Source organism: Triplophysa rosa, linkage group LG1 (assembly GCF_024868665.1).
Source record: "Triplophysa rosa linkage group LG1, Trosa_1v2, whole genome shotgun sequence".
NCBI classification, from domain to species: Eukaryota; Metazoa; Chordata; class Actinopteri; order Cypriniformes; family Nemacheilidae; genus Triplophysa; species Triplophysa rosa.
The window spans coordinates 2,301,672-2,317,955 of NC_079890.1; the positions used below are offsets into that span (position 1 = coordinate 2,301,672).

Here is a 16,284-nt window from a genome sequence, read left to right on the forward strand (position 1 = left end):
ACACCTTGAACTCAAATGTAAGTGATACAGGCCAATATATGTTGCCCTTGTGGTTAAACTGTACGTGTTTTGCCTGAGTCAATGATGTTTGAGGTTGTTAGGTGACCGAACATGCGGTTACATGACAATAAAAACATGGTAGATGTAGTAGTCATATGATATCGAACATACGATTTAACGGTTTCCTGATGAATCCTGTCATCCTGTGTAATACATTCACTTAAGACTGTCTGTGTACATCTGAGTTTTAGGGATGTCATTGTTTTGGGTGAACGCTGAAGGTGACCGATAGAGGGCGCTTATATTCCTTTCGCCCAATACTTGAAACGGGGCACCGCAACCTTCTAACATCCATGACATAAATACATAAATAAATGCTGCATTAAATGTTTAAATTGTTTAATATACTTAAAAATTTGACTTTTCTCCACTGGTCAAAATGTAAAACGGTGAGTTTATGTATTTTGAAATGAAAAATACAGTGGACCTATAGTAAATACCAATATTAATTGATATGGCTTAAAAGTTTGGCAAGAGTTTTATAGCTCTTTTAAAGTTCTCAGAATTTCAGTAAAGAACAACAAACGAGAAACTTCATGTTTAATCAAATGTTTTTTATTATAAATACATATTAAAATAGTTTCGTATTTACAAAGGGACAGACATGAGTAACATATATAACTTAAATTTTTGCAATATCAGGAATAACTTTGGTTTGCATGTATTGCTTCATAAGAAGAGAAGCCGTAAGTCCACATCACAACACAGTAGCGCGCGTCAGTGTAGATGTGTGTGTTTGTGTTTGGGTCAGCTCCAGTAAGCCTGAGGAACAAGCTGATAACCAAAGTTTCTGCCGTACACCTGAAATAGAGCATAGAAAAGTTAACTTTCTTGAACTTAAAGAAACAATTCACCCAAATAAATACATGTCATGATGGAGATTCATTCACATTTCAATCCTGTATGACTTTCTTTCTTCTGCAGAGGACAAAAGAAGACATTTTTAAGAATGTTGATAACCGAACAACATTGTGCCCCATTGACTTCCATTGTACCAACACAACATTTCTCAGAATATCTTCTTTTGTGTTCCACATGAAGATGAAGGAACTTATTTTTCTTTCTTTTCAATATTTTTTTATGTATACTTTTATGAATTATTTATACACGAATAAATTCGGGAGATTTCTCATCATACCTGATAGGACTGTGTGGTTTGAACACTTTGTTGTGATTGAAGGAAGCTTTCTATATTTGCTGAGAAGTTTTGCTCTGCGTTGTACTGCTCCACATTCGTCTCAACACATTGTCCTGTGGAGCCGTCACCTCCCTGATTCTGTCCATCACAGTGACCCTGCCCCCTCTCGCTCCATTGTCCAGCCCTGGAGCTGCACTGAAAGTATCCCAAAATCTCCGGAGAACATGGGCTTTGTTTCCTGTGGGTCAGCTCTTCTTCGCTGAGACCCAACTGAGCGGACAGAAAGGAGATGTAGCGGATGGTGAGTCGCAGCGTCTCAATCTTGGTCAGCGTCTGGCCCACGGGAGCCACCGACGGAGGCAGGTAGGTCCTGAGATGATGAAGAGCTTTGGTCAGATCCCTCATCCTCAACTTCTCTTTCTCGCTGGCGTTCTGCCGTTGCTCGCTTGGGTTCTTCAGCCTTGGTCGGCGTTTCCTCTTGATCGCACCTTGGAGGACCGCAGGCGGGTTGTCAGATTGGGAGCATGCGACCCGGTCGGTTGGGGAGAAGCTCCGGTCCACGGATGGGTCCGACGAGACCGTCTCTGGCGAGGAAACGCTGTAGAACTCGGAGTCTGAGCTGGGACAGCTCCACCGGTTGCTGCCTGATCTGTCCATACTGAGTCTGAATGTAGGTGGACTGAAGGTTGAAGGTTTTTATGCTGGACTCAGAGGTGTGAGGTGACACCTCTGCAGGCTTACGAAAGCCATGGCTGTCTCTCGGACCCCAGGACTCGCCTCTGGATCTGGCTGGGAAAGGCTCAGAGAAGCCACAGGATCTGAGGTGTGAATTTTTACTCCTCTTCAAACAACATCTGAGTTTGCACTACATCTGACCAAACAATGTGTTCTGTTGGATCTGTTTTGTACAAGATGTGCATTTAAGGGCCGTTTGAAAATAAAAAAGACAGAAAAATGCATTTATTTTAACGTGGCATTCTGAAATTTAAGAAATGATACCAAATTTTGTATAAACTGTTCTAAACTAAATAGGCAATAATAAAGAGTGCCACTAAAGTGAACTGAAGTTGTTTTAGTTTTGTTGCTAGTTTTGTAAAGTTTTTTTGTTTAATAAACTTCGATTTTTATGTTAATTTAATTTATTTGAGCTGTTTTCTTACGTGCTTTTATTGTTTATGGGTGAAATTTTTGCTATTTTATGTTTAGTTTCGTTTTTGATTAAATCATTTTAGTGCCTCAACATAACCATATTTCAGTTTCTAATTTTCATTTAGTTGAAGTATTTCAATTAATATATAGCCCAATCGTTTATTGATGCACTTCCATAACAGATTTTTGTTTATTTTTCAAATAAATAAATAATAATAAAAAAACAGGGAAATTACTTGAAATTCCATCATTTATTGCAGTGTCTGTCTGTATGGTGGTTGTAAGTCAAAGAGCTAAGCAGCCTAATGATGTTTAATGATGCTTAATAAACTGCATTAGCAGATTACACTTCAGGTGTGACATTCACACACACCGCTGCAGTTTTGGGCTTCAGTGTGTCTCATTTAGAGGCTAAAAGTGAGAGTAAGTTCACTAAGAACAGCTTGAATGATTGATCACAAAATAGAAATTGTGTAACATTATAAAATGCATATTTTAAACATTACGGGCGGTTTCCCAGACAGGGATTAATACTAGTCCTAGACTAAAATAAATGTTAGAAACTTGCATAATAATTCTCTTGACTTTAGAAACTTTTTGATCCGAAGGCACATGCTTACATGAAAATAGTAAGAAAATAAAGTTGTGTATGCAAAAATACAATTGCGCAAATTAGTTTATTTCACTACAAAACTATTATTATTTAATGAAAATAAATAAAATGTTTTGGAAATGGATGACTTGGAAGAAAAAAAGAAAAAGGTGCTTAACACAATAGATGTGAACTTAAATGTAAAAAATTGTAATTTTTGAAAAATTATTTAGGCTAAATTAAATATGCTAAAAAGAGTTACAATTAAACAACATTTTACTATTATTATTGATATATTTTTTTATTTTTAAGTAGTCACAGTATAACTCCCATAGTTACATTTGTGTTATTTTATGTGTGAAAAGAATGAGTATGACCCTATAATGAGTAGGAGTGTGTTTGACGACTCGGTTTTAGCGGCAACAACATAAACAAACGTTATGTGGCCCAAACTTAACTTCCGGTGAACCTCTGCAAAGAATCAATAACTGTTGAGTAGTTTTAATTTCATTTCATACAATTAATATATATCAATATTAATGTCAATTGTTATATTATAACCAAAAGGCACGTGCGTCCGATGAAACCATGTAGCACAGAGTGTTTTTTCCTAAAAAGGATTCTCGGTTACGTTTAATGTGTTTCGTGATCAGGTTGTATGTTAACATTTTAAAAATATTTAAAGGATAGCAGACAGTTAGCCGGCCATTTGAGCAAAACAAACCTTATCCCCAAGCAGCAGAGGGGTCTTGTTTCACCCTGACTACAAGAGATCATTTTTATAATAATGGTTTTGACTTGCACCATTCAAAGTTACGTACCTATACCATAATGTATTGATGCTCTGTTGAACTCTGTGACCGATGCTCTGTGACCTCCACGGCTTCTGTTTGTGAGTGTGATAAAGTGTTGTGTTACATTTGGCACCTCTGTAACGCAGAGACTTGACTAAAGTTGGCACCTGTGCGTGTGCGTGTGTGTGTGTGTGTGTGTGTGCGTGCGTGTGTGTGTGTGTGTGTGTGTGTGTGTGTTTCTCATCTGCAATCCCACAAAAACTCTGAACCGTCTTCATCTCTCACCCATCTCAAACAGAATGATAATCTAAAGCGCATCTTTACATTTTGTATTTGATGTTATGCATGTTACTGTTGGAACTTATTTCGGTAGCTGCGTGTCTGCGAGTGGGAAGAGTAGAAGTTTTATCGCGCCCTTGCGCGAGCCGTCGGAGTGATGACGTTCACACGTTTGGTGCAAAACGTAACAAGTAACTTAATCACAAAGTACCAAGAATGAACATTGTGATATGAATGAAGGCGTCGCTTCAAATACAAATTCACTGCGTGTGTCATGTTAATAAATAAATGCATTTACAGAACTGTACTTGAAATAAATTACGTAAATGAAAGAATTCATAACAGTAGCTTCATTCGTTGTCCGTTTTTAGTAACATTCACTATTTCACTTTTAAAACATATGCAGTGATTTCTGGTAAAGGCATTTTCTAGATTTCTCTTTCACACCTTTCCATAAATAAATGAGCAGAACTTGAGGTGTGACTGATTCACACGTGTGCCATGTTTTCACAAGTGCCTGTCCATCCCTGAAGCTCACTGAGAATCATGGGAACCCTCGGCCAAAGAACCCGGGAACTGGGAAATAACAAGCACAAACTGCAAATTATATTATAATGTTTTTTTTATTTAATCCCAGAATAAACAAAAAATAATTGAACATAAAATAAAAAGTGAGTTGGATGTTTTTTTAACGAATGATAGATTCTCCTCCCCTTAAATCTATTAAAACCTACAATGCCATTTAAAACATATTTTGTAGAATTCAATCAATGTTTTCTATTCACACATTTTAATGAACAAAAATCTGATCATACAATCTAAACGTTGTTTTTCGCAGGAATAAAACATTATTCTTGAGAAATAACATTTTAAAACACATTAAACTTAAGTCCATTTTAAAAATGTGTATCTTTACAAACAACATCACTCTTACAGTACGATCTAATGAAAAGGCATTGACGAGAAACAGTTGATGGGAATTCAAAAACACAGTGAAAATGAAGTAGTCTACCTATTGTGAAAGAACTAAATAAATAAAGCACAACAAAAACTAGTTGAAAAAAGTAATAAATTCAGAAATCTGAAAGATGTAAGAATATGTTCCAAGCATTTCCCAACACAATTTTAGATCCCACATGTAGACATTTTACGAAAGTGATTCAGAAAAAAGATGAAATGAAACTAATTCTACGATAACATCGTTGAAACATGACATCATCTCGGTCCTTTAGTGTTCAGAGACCCAAGCAAAAGGACATCCCGACGCGTGTTCAGTTTGGCTTCTTCATTGAAGGACGAGCTCCCGGGTCTCGGGCAGTTTAAACGCCAGCAGTCCTCCGCAAACCAGCGCTGAGAAGGACATGATGATGGGGATGATCTTGGTGATGCTGACAAACTTGCCGAAGATAAAACTGCTGATGATGGCTGCCAGTTTACAGGTGCCGTTCAGCACGCCGAACGCTGTCGCCCTGAGGACAGAAGTGAGCACACCAGAATAAGAAAAGTGTTTTAAATAAGAAATGATCTAATACAATATCTAACAAATATAATGCTAGAAGACAACTACCGAGAAATGAATCAATTGCATGAGATGTCTTTCAGTGGTTTTACCTTTTGGAGGCGGGATAGAGCTCCACTGTGATCACCTCAATGCCGTTCCATGCGGCTGCGCAGGATGCGAAGAAGAGACACTGGAACATGATGATAGAGCCTTGATTGAAGCACAGGAACAGAGAGAACGTACAGCCAGCAGAGACCATCATAGAGACCCCTGAAAACACCAACACACACATACACAAATTTACAAATTTAACCAGGTAAAAAGTAACACGGATAGTCATTTCAATTTAACGTGCTTAACACATTTATTAGACTGGCACCCCGTGTAAAGGCCTTTGCACATACAGTCCGAAATTTTCGTATGCGTTTTTTCGTATTTGCCTCTGGTTTGTACGGTGTCTCTAAATTGTTATAAAACGCCTCTCAAAACGCTTGATACGGATGCGAAAACGCAGAAAATCGAACCCGGTCCGAATTTTTTTATGACGGACGAAAATATCGGAGGCAGTGTGTAAATGTGATTGACACAACGTGAGGTCGTATTTATTTTTTAACGTGCGGAAATTTCGGACGCAAATTTCGGACTCAATGTGCAATGGGCTTAAGGCTTGTGTCACAGATGCCCTAAACTAACAGTATTGGTGATTCATAAAATCATTTTTATGTTTCTCTGGTAAATCCATCAGTGTGTGTAAGCTCTTTATTTACAGTAGTATTTCTAATACTAAAGTAGAATTATTGTTGTTATCCATATTTTCAAACTGGCTTTTTGACAAGAAAAACTAAAATAGCATTTTGTTTTTATTCAGATGCCAATCACAGTTCTTTACTTGCAGTCCTTTATAGAAAAATAGGTCTGGTTGTATGTTGCGATAAATTAATTTCTGACTTCTGAGTGAAGTTAAATGTGCCGACTCAATATAAAAACGTGAATAAAGAATATGGAAAGGATTTCCTTACAAATTTTAATAAATAAATAAATGAAATGATGAAAATGAAAACCAGATTGATGATTTCATTAACTGTGCTGACAATATGTGCCAAAATGGAAAATAAAATGAAATTATTTCAATTTCATCAATTTATTTAAATTAAGGGCAGGATCCCTTTTATAGTAATAAACCAAAATTTTTCACATTTTAATTGTTAAATTTAAAATGCATTTTGGTATGTTAATTGATAATGAAAGTGTTTGATGTTTTTATAAAAACGTATTATTAAAGTTATTTTAAACAATTAATATACTGTAAGTTAATATAATGTTATGCATCACTCACCTATAATTTTAATTCTCCCTATTTTATCCATCAATAGACCAGCTAGGATGTTGCCTGGTAACACGGACAAACTGCCGAGGAAACTGACTAGATAGATCAAGATGTCATTTTCCTCCTGGAAGTTTAGATGGCAACCTTTTTTGGGGTGTAAAAACGTTGCATTTTCCAGTTTACAGTCAATGAACTTTGAATCTTCCCACAGATCTGTAAAATAAAGAAATAAAATATATATAAACGACAAAGAACAATACAAATAATAATTCAAACACACAATGATATTAAAATGGTTGGAATTGCATGAATTGAGCACCTGTATTGTAGAAGACTGTGTTTTTAAGCGTGCAGTTTTCAAAAAAGGTTTCTGTCGATTTGATGTCTTCAAAATAACAGTTCTCAAAGAGCGAGTCCTCAAACTTTACATTTTTTATTTCGATGTTGACAAACCTGCATGGGATGAACATTTCTCCATTAGTCATTCATTTTATAAACATCCTATATTATTAAAGAAAGAGAAAGTTAAAAATTAAGTTGATAATCTGATCGCGTACCTGTCGTGAATATACTAGCCCTCTTTGTGAACCTGATTCTGCAGAGTGAAGTTGAAATGAAATCGCTCCACTTTCTCGCGATGGAAGATCTTGACATTAGACTCATATTCCTCATACTGAAGGTACTTGATTTGGTCAGGAAACCAAACTCCCAGCCCATAATAGCTGCACAATGGAAGATCAATGAATTATAAGCATATGTATGTGTAAAGTCATTACAGAACTCATTTGTGATTCAGAACTGTGTCATTTGGTGTCACCCTTGAGATGTCACCCATGGTAATGCATGAGTTTCTCACCTGAAGGCCATAGTGAACCAAACAATCGCAATGAACAAGCCGTGGAGTCTGAGATCTGGTGAAGCCAGAGACATCATGTTCTTCATGACCTTCCGGAACACAACACAATGAAAAGCTGCTTTATTGCAACAATAACTGTATATTTTTGGGGAGAAAATTGGACTTTTTCTAGTCCAGGATTTTGAGGAAGTACTGCGAGGGTGTAGCAAGGTAGTTTTAGGGTTTTTTGCACTATACCAAAATCGGTAGTATTCCAGCGTAAAATAACGAAATAATGGGAATTCGTACGTATTTTACAAGGTAGCTAATTCATAAGAATTCCTACAATCTTATTCATTCGTTTTAGTCATAGACTATATAAAACATGGATGTGTCCGTGATGTCACCCATAGGTTTCTGAAGAGCTTTTTTGAAGCCTAAAGTGGGCGGAGCCGGCCGTCGTCGCCATCTTAGCAGCGCATCACTTCGTGTCACTCCCGAATAATTGAAAATGGGCAAACAGGTGGGACGTGGTTGGAGCTGAGGTGCCTGGTTGCTGAAACCACCTGTCACTCAAGTGGCCACGCCCTTAATTATGCAGAATTTGAAGGCTTAATATAATTTTAACGGATGAGTTATAAAAAAATTCACCCCCCTCACAGGCAAATTAGCTATATAGGCCAAAATCATTTTTTGTACCAGGCTGTAAACAAGTTTTTTTTATCTTGTAAAGTTGGGCAGTTTAAGGGCCTACTCACATTGTCCCAATCGAACCGCTCAGGGGAGCGTTTAACCCCTAAAGACTGGTGTGATTGACTAGTGTGAGTGCTCGTAACCACTATCGGGCGCGGTTCACTTTCTGTGCCCTGGCCTGGTTGGAAGAGGTAGGCTGGAGCGCGGTTTGGTTTGAAAAGGGGGCAGTGTGAGTGCAAATCACGCCGGAGTGTGTCTGCACTCAGCCCGGCGATTCAAGCGTCCCAGTCGGTAGTCCAGCCGTCTTCCAGTCCAATGCAGCCGGTGTTCAGTCCAGTCCAGCAGCCGGTGTCCAGTCCGGTCCAGCAGCCGGCGTCCAGTCCAGTCCAGCCGGCATTCCAGCCGGCGTCCAGTCCAGCCCAGCCGGAATTCCAGCCGGCGTCCAATCCGGTTCAGCAGCCGGCTAACCGGCAGGCATCCCGGTCGGCAGTCTAGCCGACATTTCCCCAGCCGGCACTTTTTTTGTATGTACACTTGTTTATTTGCTATTAAAAAAATAATAATTTATAAAAAATAAAAAAAGAACAATGTGAGCGAAGGCCAGCGGGGTAGTGGGGAGGGGGACAATCGCACTCGGGCACAGTTGAGAGCAACCGGGATATATGTGAGTACGCCCTAACATGGGGCTGAATGAGATTCTGCTTTCTTTTGGAGCCAGTCTCTAGCGGCCAGTTGATGAATTGCAGTTAAAGTAACTTCCGTGTTGTCTTCACAAGAGAGACCGGAAGGTTGCCGCTTGGTTTTAGTAAGATTTGCTTTCGCGCCTTTAAACATATCGGGAAAAAAATAGAGCCAATAATGTAAAATCGGTGTAAAATACCTGTTTGACCAGAGTCATATGTCTGACCATGAATCTCTGGAACGCAGTGCCAGTTTCACTCTGAATCTCTATGAACTCATCATCCTGGGTTAGAGGTGTTTTAATTTGAGAGACCTGAAAGAGAAGCATTTGACTTTATCAGATACATTCAATGACTAAAAAGAAACCCATATTCAGAAAAACCATGGCAGACTAAATCCAAAACTTTTCCCTGGTAGTACAGAGGCTTTAGGAGTTTAAACAAATACTTGAAAAACTCTCTCTGGTTCTCCTTTTGCCCTCCAGTTGGTGTCATGGACCTTTCTGAGGATCATCCAGGCCTCATCGTGTCTCGCGTTCTAAAAAAGACAAAATTGCTTTGAATAAAAGCATCCTCGTAATAGGCAGTAATGGGCAAAGGTCAATGCAAGACATGCTTTCTATATGACTAACTTCATAACATCTAAACTTTCAAAGTCGTTCAGTGATCAACACCCAGCACAGAAGGCTATCACCTGTATTACCTCCAGGAGAAATCGGGGACTTTCTGGCATAAACACAAGCCCAGCGAGAGCAGCCGCAGACGGGAGGAAGCAAACCAGCACGAACACCCTCCAGCTGTGGAACTGAAACTCTGTCCCCATACTGAAGCCCCAACCTACAACACAGAACATTCAGCATTCCTCACCCTGACAACACACAATCTCACTACGAGCACTGTCGAAGGATCACTACCATAATGTGGGATGATTCCCCAGGCGGTGAAGGAAGCGTACAGGCCTCCCAGCATCCAGAAGAGACAGAGCCAGCTGAGATGTTCTCCTCTCTTATCCATCTGCAGGAACTCGGAGAAGTATGTGTACACGACGGGGATGGACCCTCCGATTCTGCGGGAGATCGTGAGAGTGCTCTGATGTCCATAAACGCATGAAGTGTACATTGGTGTGCTTGGTCATGCTTTGAACGTCTTACCCGATTCCTGAACAGAGTCTGAAGAAGATGAAGAAGCCGTAGCCCTGGGCGAAGCAGGACAGGAAGGAGAAGATGCTGTTGATGGCCAGAGCGTAGAGTAAACACTGCCGTCGACCCAGTTTATCAGCCAGACCGCCCCACACCACAGCGCCAACCATCATGCCCACGTACACAATTAAACCTGAACCGTGAAATAACAACACAACAGGTTTCCATTGACAGTCATAGCTCTTGTGACAACATGCCCCGGTAACTCCCTCCTAACTCTCTTTCAGTCTCTCTTGCCTTCCCTCACAGTTCTGACACTCACACAAACACACACTCTCTCACAAACAATTTATTAGAGAATGGGATGAGAGATTATCAAGCACGTGGCAGGGATTGTAAACCCCCCGTGGATTACACACAGTGCCAGACAGCAGGTACTTTTCATCCCTAATTGAAACTTTTCCTGCTTCTCTCTCACTACGGCACGCAACACAAGCTGTTCAGATTTACCTTGTGGTGTCATTCATTCTTCTGGCACCTGCGGGGTGTTCAAATATATAGTAACATGGTCTTAGATTTGTATAAGGGGGAGAGCAATGTGGTATTGAGAGAAAGATTCCCATTTATTTAATGTACTCCTTACATGCAACGTAACAAATAGAGATAAAAATAAGATCTTGTATCATACCCGTAAGCACTGACACTCTCTACATCACTCACCCAGCATGCCCTTATCAGCATTGGAGAGGCACATATCCTTCTCAGCGCTGGGCAGCACGAAGCCCACTACGAAGCACTCCACCCCATCAGCCATAAGGGCCAAACCTAGCACCGTGAAGAGGGTCCACTGGAAACGCCCGTGACCGCAGTCTTCCATGATGGTCTCGTATTGCTCCGCCAACGTCTCCTCTTCGGCCTCTGCAGCCATCCTGGCCTTCATTCTCGCCTCCCTCCGCGCGGCTCTCCGGGCCTCCTTGATCTCATCCGGGTGCGGGACGCCCTGGTATTCACCCTCGTACATTTGATCGTCTTCATCGTTGCCCTCGGTGACATCACTGGCAGCATCTTCCTCCTGAGGAGGGTAGTCAGTCTGATAGGGGTAGCCATCATCTCCTCCCTCTCCATATGTGGGGTAGGTTTCTCTCTGCTGGTTTATGTTGTTCTGGTAAGGGTCGTCCATTTTGGGGATATGTTATGTTCTGGCAGATGAAACAAGCTAAATTTGCATAATCCACAGTAGCTTTTTCGTTGTTGGCGAAACGTACAGATCCCAAGCAAAAGATGAATATTTAAAACTCTCAATTGCCCTTTTTTAGGATAAAGCCTCAATATTTATGTTGACATTGAGTTTCCTTGTAGTTGGTTCTACACAAGATCACATGATGCACCTGCAAGAACAGTGAGGGATATTTAAAGTGCAAATGTTTTACACCTTAATAAACCAAAGGACCCACAAACGTACCCTGGTCTATAGTTTGACCATGGTTAAACTGTGGTTATATGAATGCAATACAACAAAACACTCTAAAGCCAAATTAGTTGACTTGACCAGAAATTTGTGTGTACACCCGTTGCCGTTTTTGCACAAAGTGAAACTAATTGGGTTAAGTGGTATTAACATGAAATCTTGATGCATAGAGAAACCAGCTTCACTCAAAATCATTAGTTCACATCAAACATTTCTTCTCTACACTGACCTTATGGTACTCAATCGTAGAAAAAATTAGAGTATTAAATGGAAACCATGACTGAATTATGACGTGATTCTGCACATAAATACACATCAAACTCTCATTTAGAGATTAATTATTCTCTCCACAACATGTTGAACAGACCCCATCAGTTCTTATTCTTTGACCTTAAAGGATCAATACTATTTAGACGCAAGGGATTATGGGTATTACTCATGGCATTTTATACTAAAACTTTTGAGTGTTGTGAAATTATGTTTTCCTGGATTTGTTTGGTTTAATTGAAATATATATATATTTTTTAAAACAAAACACTACACGTAATGTTTAGTCCTAATAACTGTAAATGCAAAGACAAATTTAGCGTTTGCAGTTACTTAATTTTTACTTTAATAAAACCACACATGAAAAAGTAGGGTAGTATATTATATTACTTACTATTGTACACTGCAGAAAATTCTGTATAAAAAATCTTGTAAAAAACGGTAATATTCCAGCAGCTGGAGTGTCAGAAAGAAACAAAATCATTTTTTGTAAAGTAAAATTAACGTTTTTCATGTTATTGTACACTTGACTTGTAAAGTTGCAGGATATTTCTGTAATTTGTTTTTTTAACCGCATTTCACAAAACATGAAAATTCTGTAAACTAAAAAATGAAAATTCCATTTTGTTATTATATCATTTACAAATTATGGTCTTTACAGTCTTCTTTAAGATATTAAAATAATAAAGCACACTGTAAAAAAAATACAATTTTCACACTGTTATTTTTATACAGATTTTTCATGTAAACTGTAAGAACTGTAGTTTTACGTATTTTTTAAATTTCAAAACCATCAAACTACAGAAAAAGACTGCAAACTGACAAGAAAAATATGAGAAACTATTGATTTTACATGACAAAACTGTGATTTTATTGTATTTTACTGGAGCCCCAGCTGCCGGAAAATTACAGTTTTTTTTTTTTACGGATTTTGACTAGTTCATTAATTTTCTGCAGGGGTCCCCAAACGTCGTTGTCCTGCAGAGTTTAGCTCCATCCTGCCTCAACACACCTGATCAGCTGGTTTAGGTGTGTTTGATTAGGGTCGAAGCTAAACTCTGCAGGACACCGGCCCTCCAGGACCGAACCCGAGGACCCCTGATTTAATTCTACAGAGGACTATAGTTGTAACAGAACGGGCAACAGGAACACGGACGAGGATTGAACTTAAAAACACTTTAATAAACAGAAAAGGAATAAACTGGAGTAAATCCCATTGACCGATAACATACGTTTACACTTAAGACTAGACAAAGGTACAGGGAGCACATGAGTGAATATACACAGTTCTGATGATGAGACTGATGACTGGCAGGTGAGGAACGTGGAGGATGATGGGGGATGTAGTCCAAGGGGGAAACACGGGGAGAAAAAGAGGGAAACCGTGACAATAGTATACTATAGTATAATTACTCTAATATGCTACAGCATGTTTTACTATATTAGTAAATATGTTATGTTTCAGTATTTTTTTCATGTGGGTGGGTTAATATTACTTTAGGGACATGCAGGTAAACAAGAGTCTGATACTTTGAAACAAGGTGATTATAAAATATCAGAGACCTTGCATCTTATTCTTTTATTGTAAACTCAATAAATGTATGTTTAGCAGCAATGTTTGTCTGTATCTATGATACACTAATAATACACTACTATACAGAAAAATATCGTCATGCATAATGACATGACATTACAAATGAAAGCTGCGATTTAATCCATTTTAAAACCATCTGAATTGTATTCTGCGTGATGACTCCCAGATGACCGGATTTAATTTGGTGTGTGATAAATGTCTCAATATGAAAAATAAAAGTAATTTGCCTGTCGCTTTATCTGTAAAGCATGCAGCTAAGATCAATAAGATTCAGAACCTTGAATGCACTGTAAGTTGCTTTGGATAAAGCACAAATCCACAAATCAATCAATAGCTTCTAGTTTGTCAAATACAGTATAGATACAGATATTACTCCATAATTTCATAGAGCGTGTCAATGCATAAAAGGCGTTTCAGCATTAAATACAAACAATTCTGCTTTGCCCGAATATTAAATGCGGTTGAAAAGAGATTACAGAGCTCTATGTTCACTCAATGTCCTATCTAAACCTGGTCATCATGATGCTCCCAGATGGCCATTATGTAACTTTAGACTGACTGTGGCAATAAATCCAAAAGACAAACTGTAACCAAAAGCCTTCACGCAGACTCTTACTGGACTGGATTGATATGTATGCATTTACAAAATATTTTTGAATTGCCATATAGGCAAATATATAAGTTCAGTCTTGACAATATCAACTACACAATTATGTCAAACACAACATTATCACATTATTATCAAGATGCCCCGCCAACACGAATGATTAGAAAGGTCTAATAAGAAGTGACTCCTAGTCAGGTGACATGTCCATATGTCGGCCGAAAGTACACATGGTGTGGGCGTGTCTTTTGTGATGTCACTGGGAGGAGATGACACCTAATGGAGGGCAACTCTGAAGGGCACGTTTGCTTAAGCATGTCACCTGTAAACCACCACGAAGCCTGCTGTCTGTTACAGAGAGCATATCACCTTTTAAACCTATGTGATGTCAAATTATACTTCATTCAATTCTCTCACATGAAGTGTCACAGCATGGAGGCAATAATAATTATTTACTTTTGGAACAAAAAATATATTCTTTTTTCTGAAGACTCGTGTTACCTTTTGTTAGCGTAATAAATTGGATTTAATTTAGTTTAATTTTCTTTCCTATTTGTTGTATTGTGCTGTAGCATTTTGATATGTAAGCACCAGTGATACCCTTAACTTAAATTGTTTTATTTTGTTATTAATACAACATTTGCAAAATTCTCATTGTTATATTCACATATAAAAATTCTCAGGTTTGTTTCTCTTTCATTGCTTGTAATCTCTCTGGAGACCAGACAGAGCCAAAATGTCAATGGCTATACAAATCAGCAAACAATCTGTGTTGGTCATCCTAAAATGGAACATGTCATGGCTTGGGACATTTCGAACCAGTATAGATCCATTACATTTACTTGTGCAGTTGTGTCATTTAAAAGTTACTACTAATCTTTACTATCTAATCTGTGTAAATTGCGATTTTTTAACGTTTTGAAATAAATAGTTCATTAAATATATATATTTTTGAGGATGACAAAATTGGACTTTATAACATAAAAAACAAGTGCAATGTTTATTAGGCATAATTTCAAAGCAAAGACATTGAATGCAATTTCGAAATACATTTAAAGTGAACTTGCAGTAACTTACCAGAATCGAAATTCCTCTTTTTATAATGTTAAAGAAAGCGTAAAAGAAAGAAAACAATCCAAAGGAGAACCCTGGCAGAGAGTTTCAGAAACCGTCCATGTCACCTTAACAGGATGCTGTTGCACAGAGCAGGGGATTATGGGTCGACCCCATGAGTACTGTTCATCCTGATGGAATCTCCCTACGCTTCGTGCTGCAGGCCAAATGGTAGAGTCCACATTCCGTCTAAACATACCTGATGTTATAGAGTATGTCTTGGGGGGTGCATGTGGGGATGGAGGGTTTCTAGTGATGCCATACTAAAGGTTATATGTACCATTGATAGAAAATGATAAATTGCTCGTGGTCAACAACAGACATATCTTTCTGTATTACTGACAGAGTTAGTACACAAATAAATACATAAATGCGTTCCTTCCGAACAACATCAAATGCAGAAAGTTGCTCATTCAGCTTCAAATATCTTTAATAAAGATTGCATGCAGCGGGACAGTATTAGAGAGAGAGGGTGGATGTTTTGCACAGAGTAAAGCTGCCTAATCCCACAGCCAGTAATTCTACTGCAAAGAGGATTAGCTCCACCCCAGCAGAACCATTGGCTATATTTAGATCACATAGATTCCCCGTTTTTGCCCCGCCCCTTTTCTCTCCTCTCCCATTAATTCGGCTAAATTTGACAAACAGGCAGAATTTGTACCTGGACTGAATCTTTGGTTGGACTATAGCGGAACAATAGTCCAGTGGTTCTCAAACTGGGGGCCATGGTCCCCCGGGGGGCCCGAAGATGGATCCAGGGGGCCACAGATTTTGTGATATTTTATGAAATATAGAAATGTATCATAAATTTTATGTGATCAAACATCAGAAACATAAGTTGAATATGTTTTTTATTGTAAATTTAAGATTACAAGTCTTTATTTGGGGGGGCACAAAGCGATGCACACCCTACACAAAGGGGGCCTTACAATGAAGAAGTTTGAGAACCACTGCTATAGTCTATCATTATAAAATTCAGATTTTTTTATTCAACATTATATTTTTCAAGTTGCCATGAAGCTCCTCACAAATTTCTCTGAAATATTTAGCA

General features: G+C 38.6%; 2 protein-coding genes across 2 annotated transcripts; both read right to left on the reverse strand.

Moving 5' to 3' along the window:
• Positions 1–807: 807 nt before the first annotated feature.
• Positions 808–1,855, reverse strand: mespba (mesoderm posterior ba). The gene is made up of 2 exons (XM_057347363.1): positions 1,199–1,855; positions 808–861 (listed from the first exon to the last, which is right to left on the reverse strand). The coding sequence occupies exons 1-2, from the start codon at positions 1,853–1,855 to the stop codon at positions 808–810; spliced, it is 711 nt and encodes a 236-aa protein (XP_057203346.1).
• A 2,771-nt stretch (positions 1,856–4,626) lies between these two features.
• Positions 4,627–15,303, reverse strand: sv2ba (synaptic vesicle glycoprotein 2Ba). The gene is given in 13 exon segments (XM_057337288.1): positions 4,627–5,481; positions 5,624–5,783; positions 6,850–7,053; positions 7,160–7,293; positions 7,398–7,562; positions 7,697–7,785; positions 9,249–9,362; positions 9,497–9,586; positions 9,752–9,885; positions 9,963–10,114; positions 10,200–10,380; positions 10,908–11,575; positions 15,198–15,303. Coding segments are annotated over 12 exon segments (2,067 nt in total). The 5' UTR covers positions 11,368–11,575; positions 15,198–15,303; the 3' UTR covers positions 4,627–5,297.
• Between the last annotated feature and the right edge of the window lie 981 nt (positions 15,304–16,284).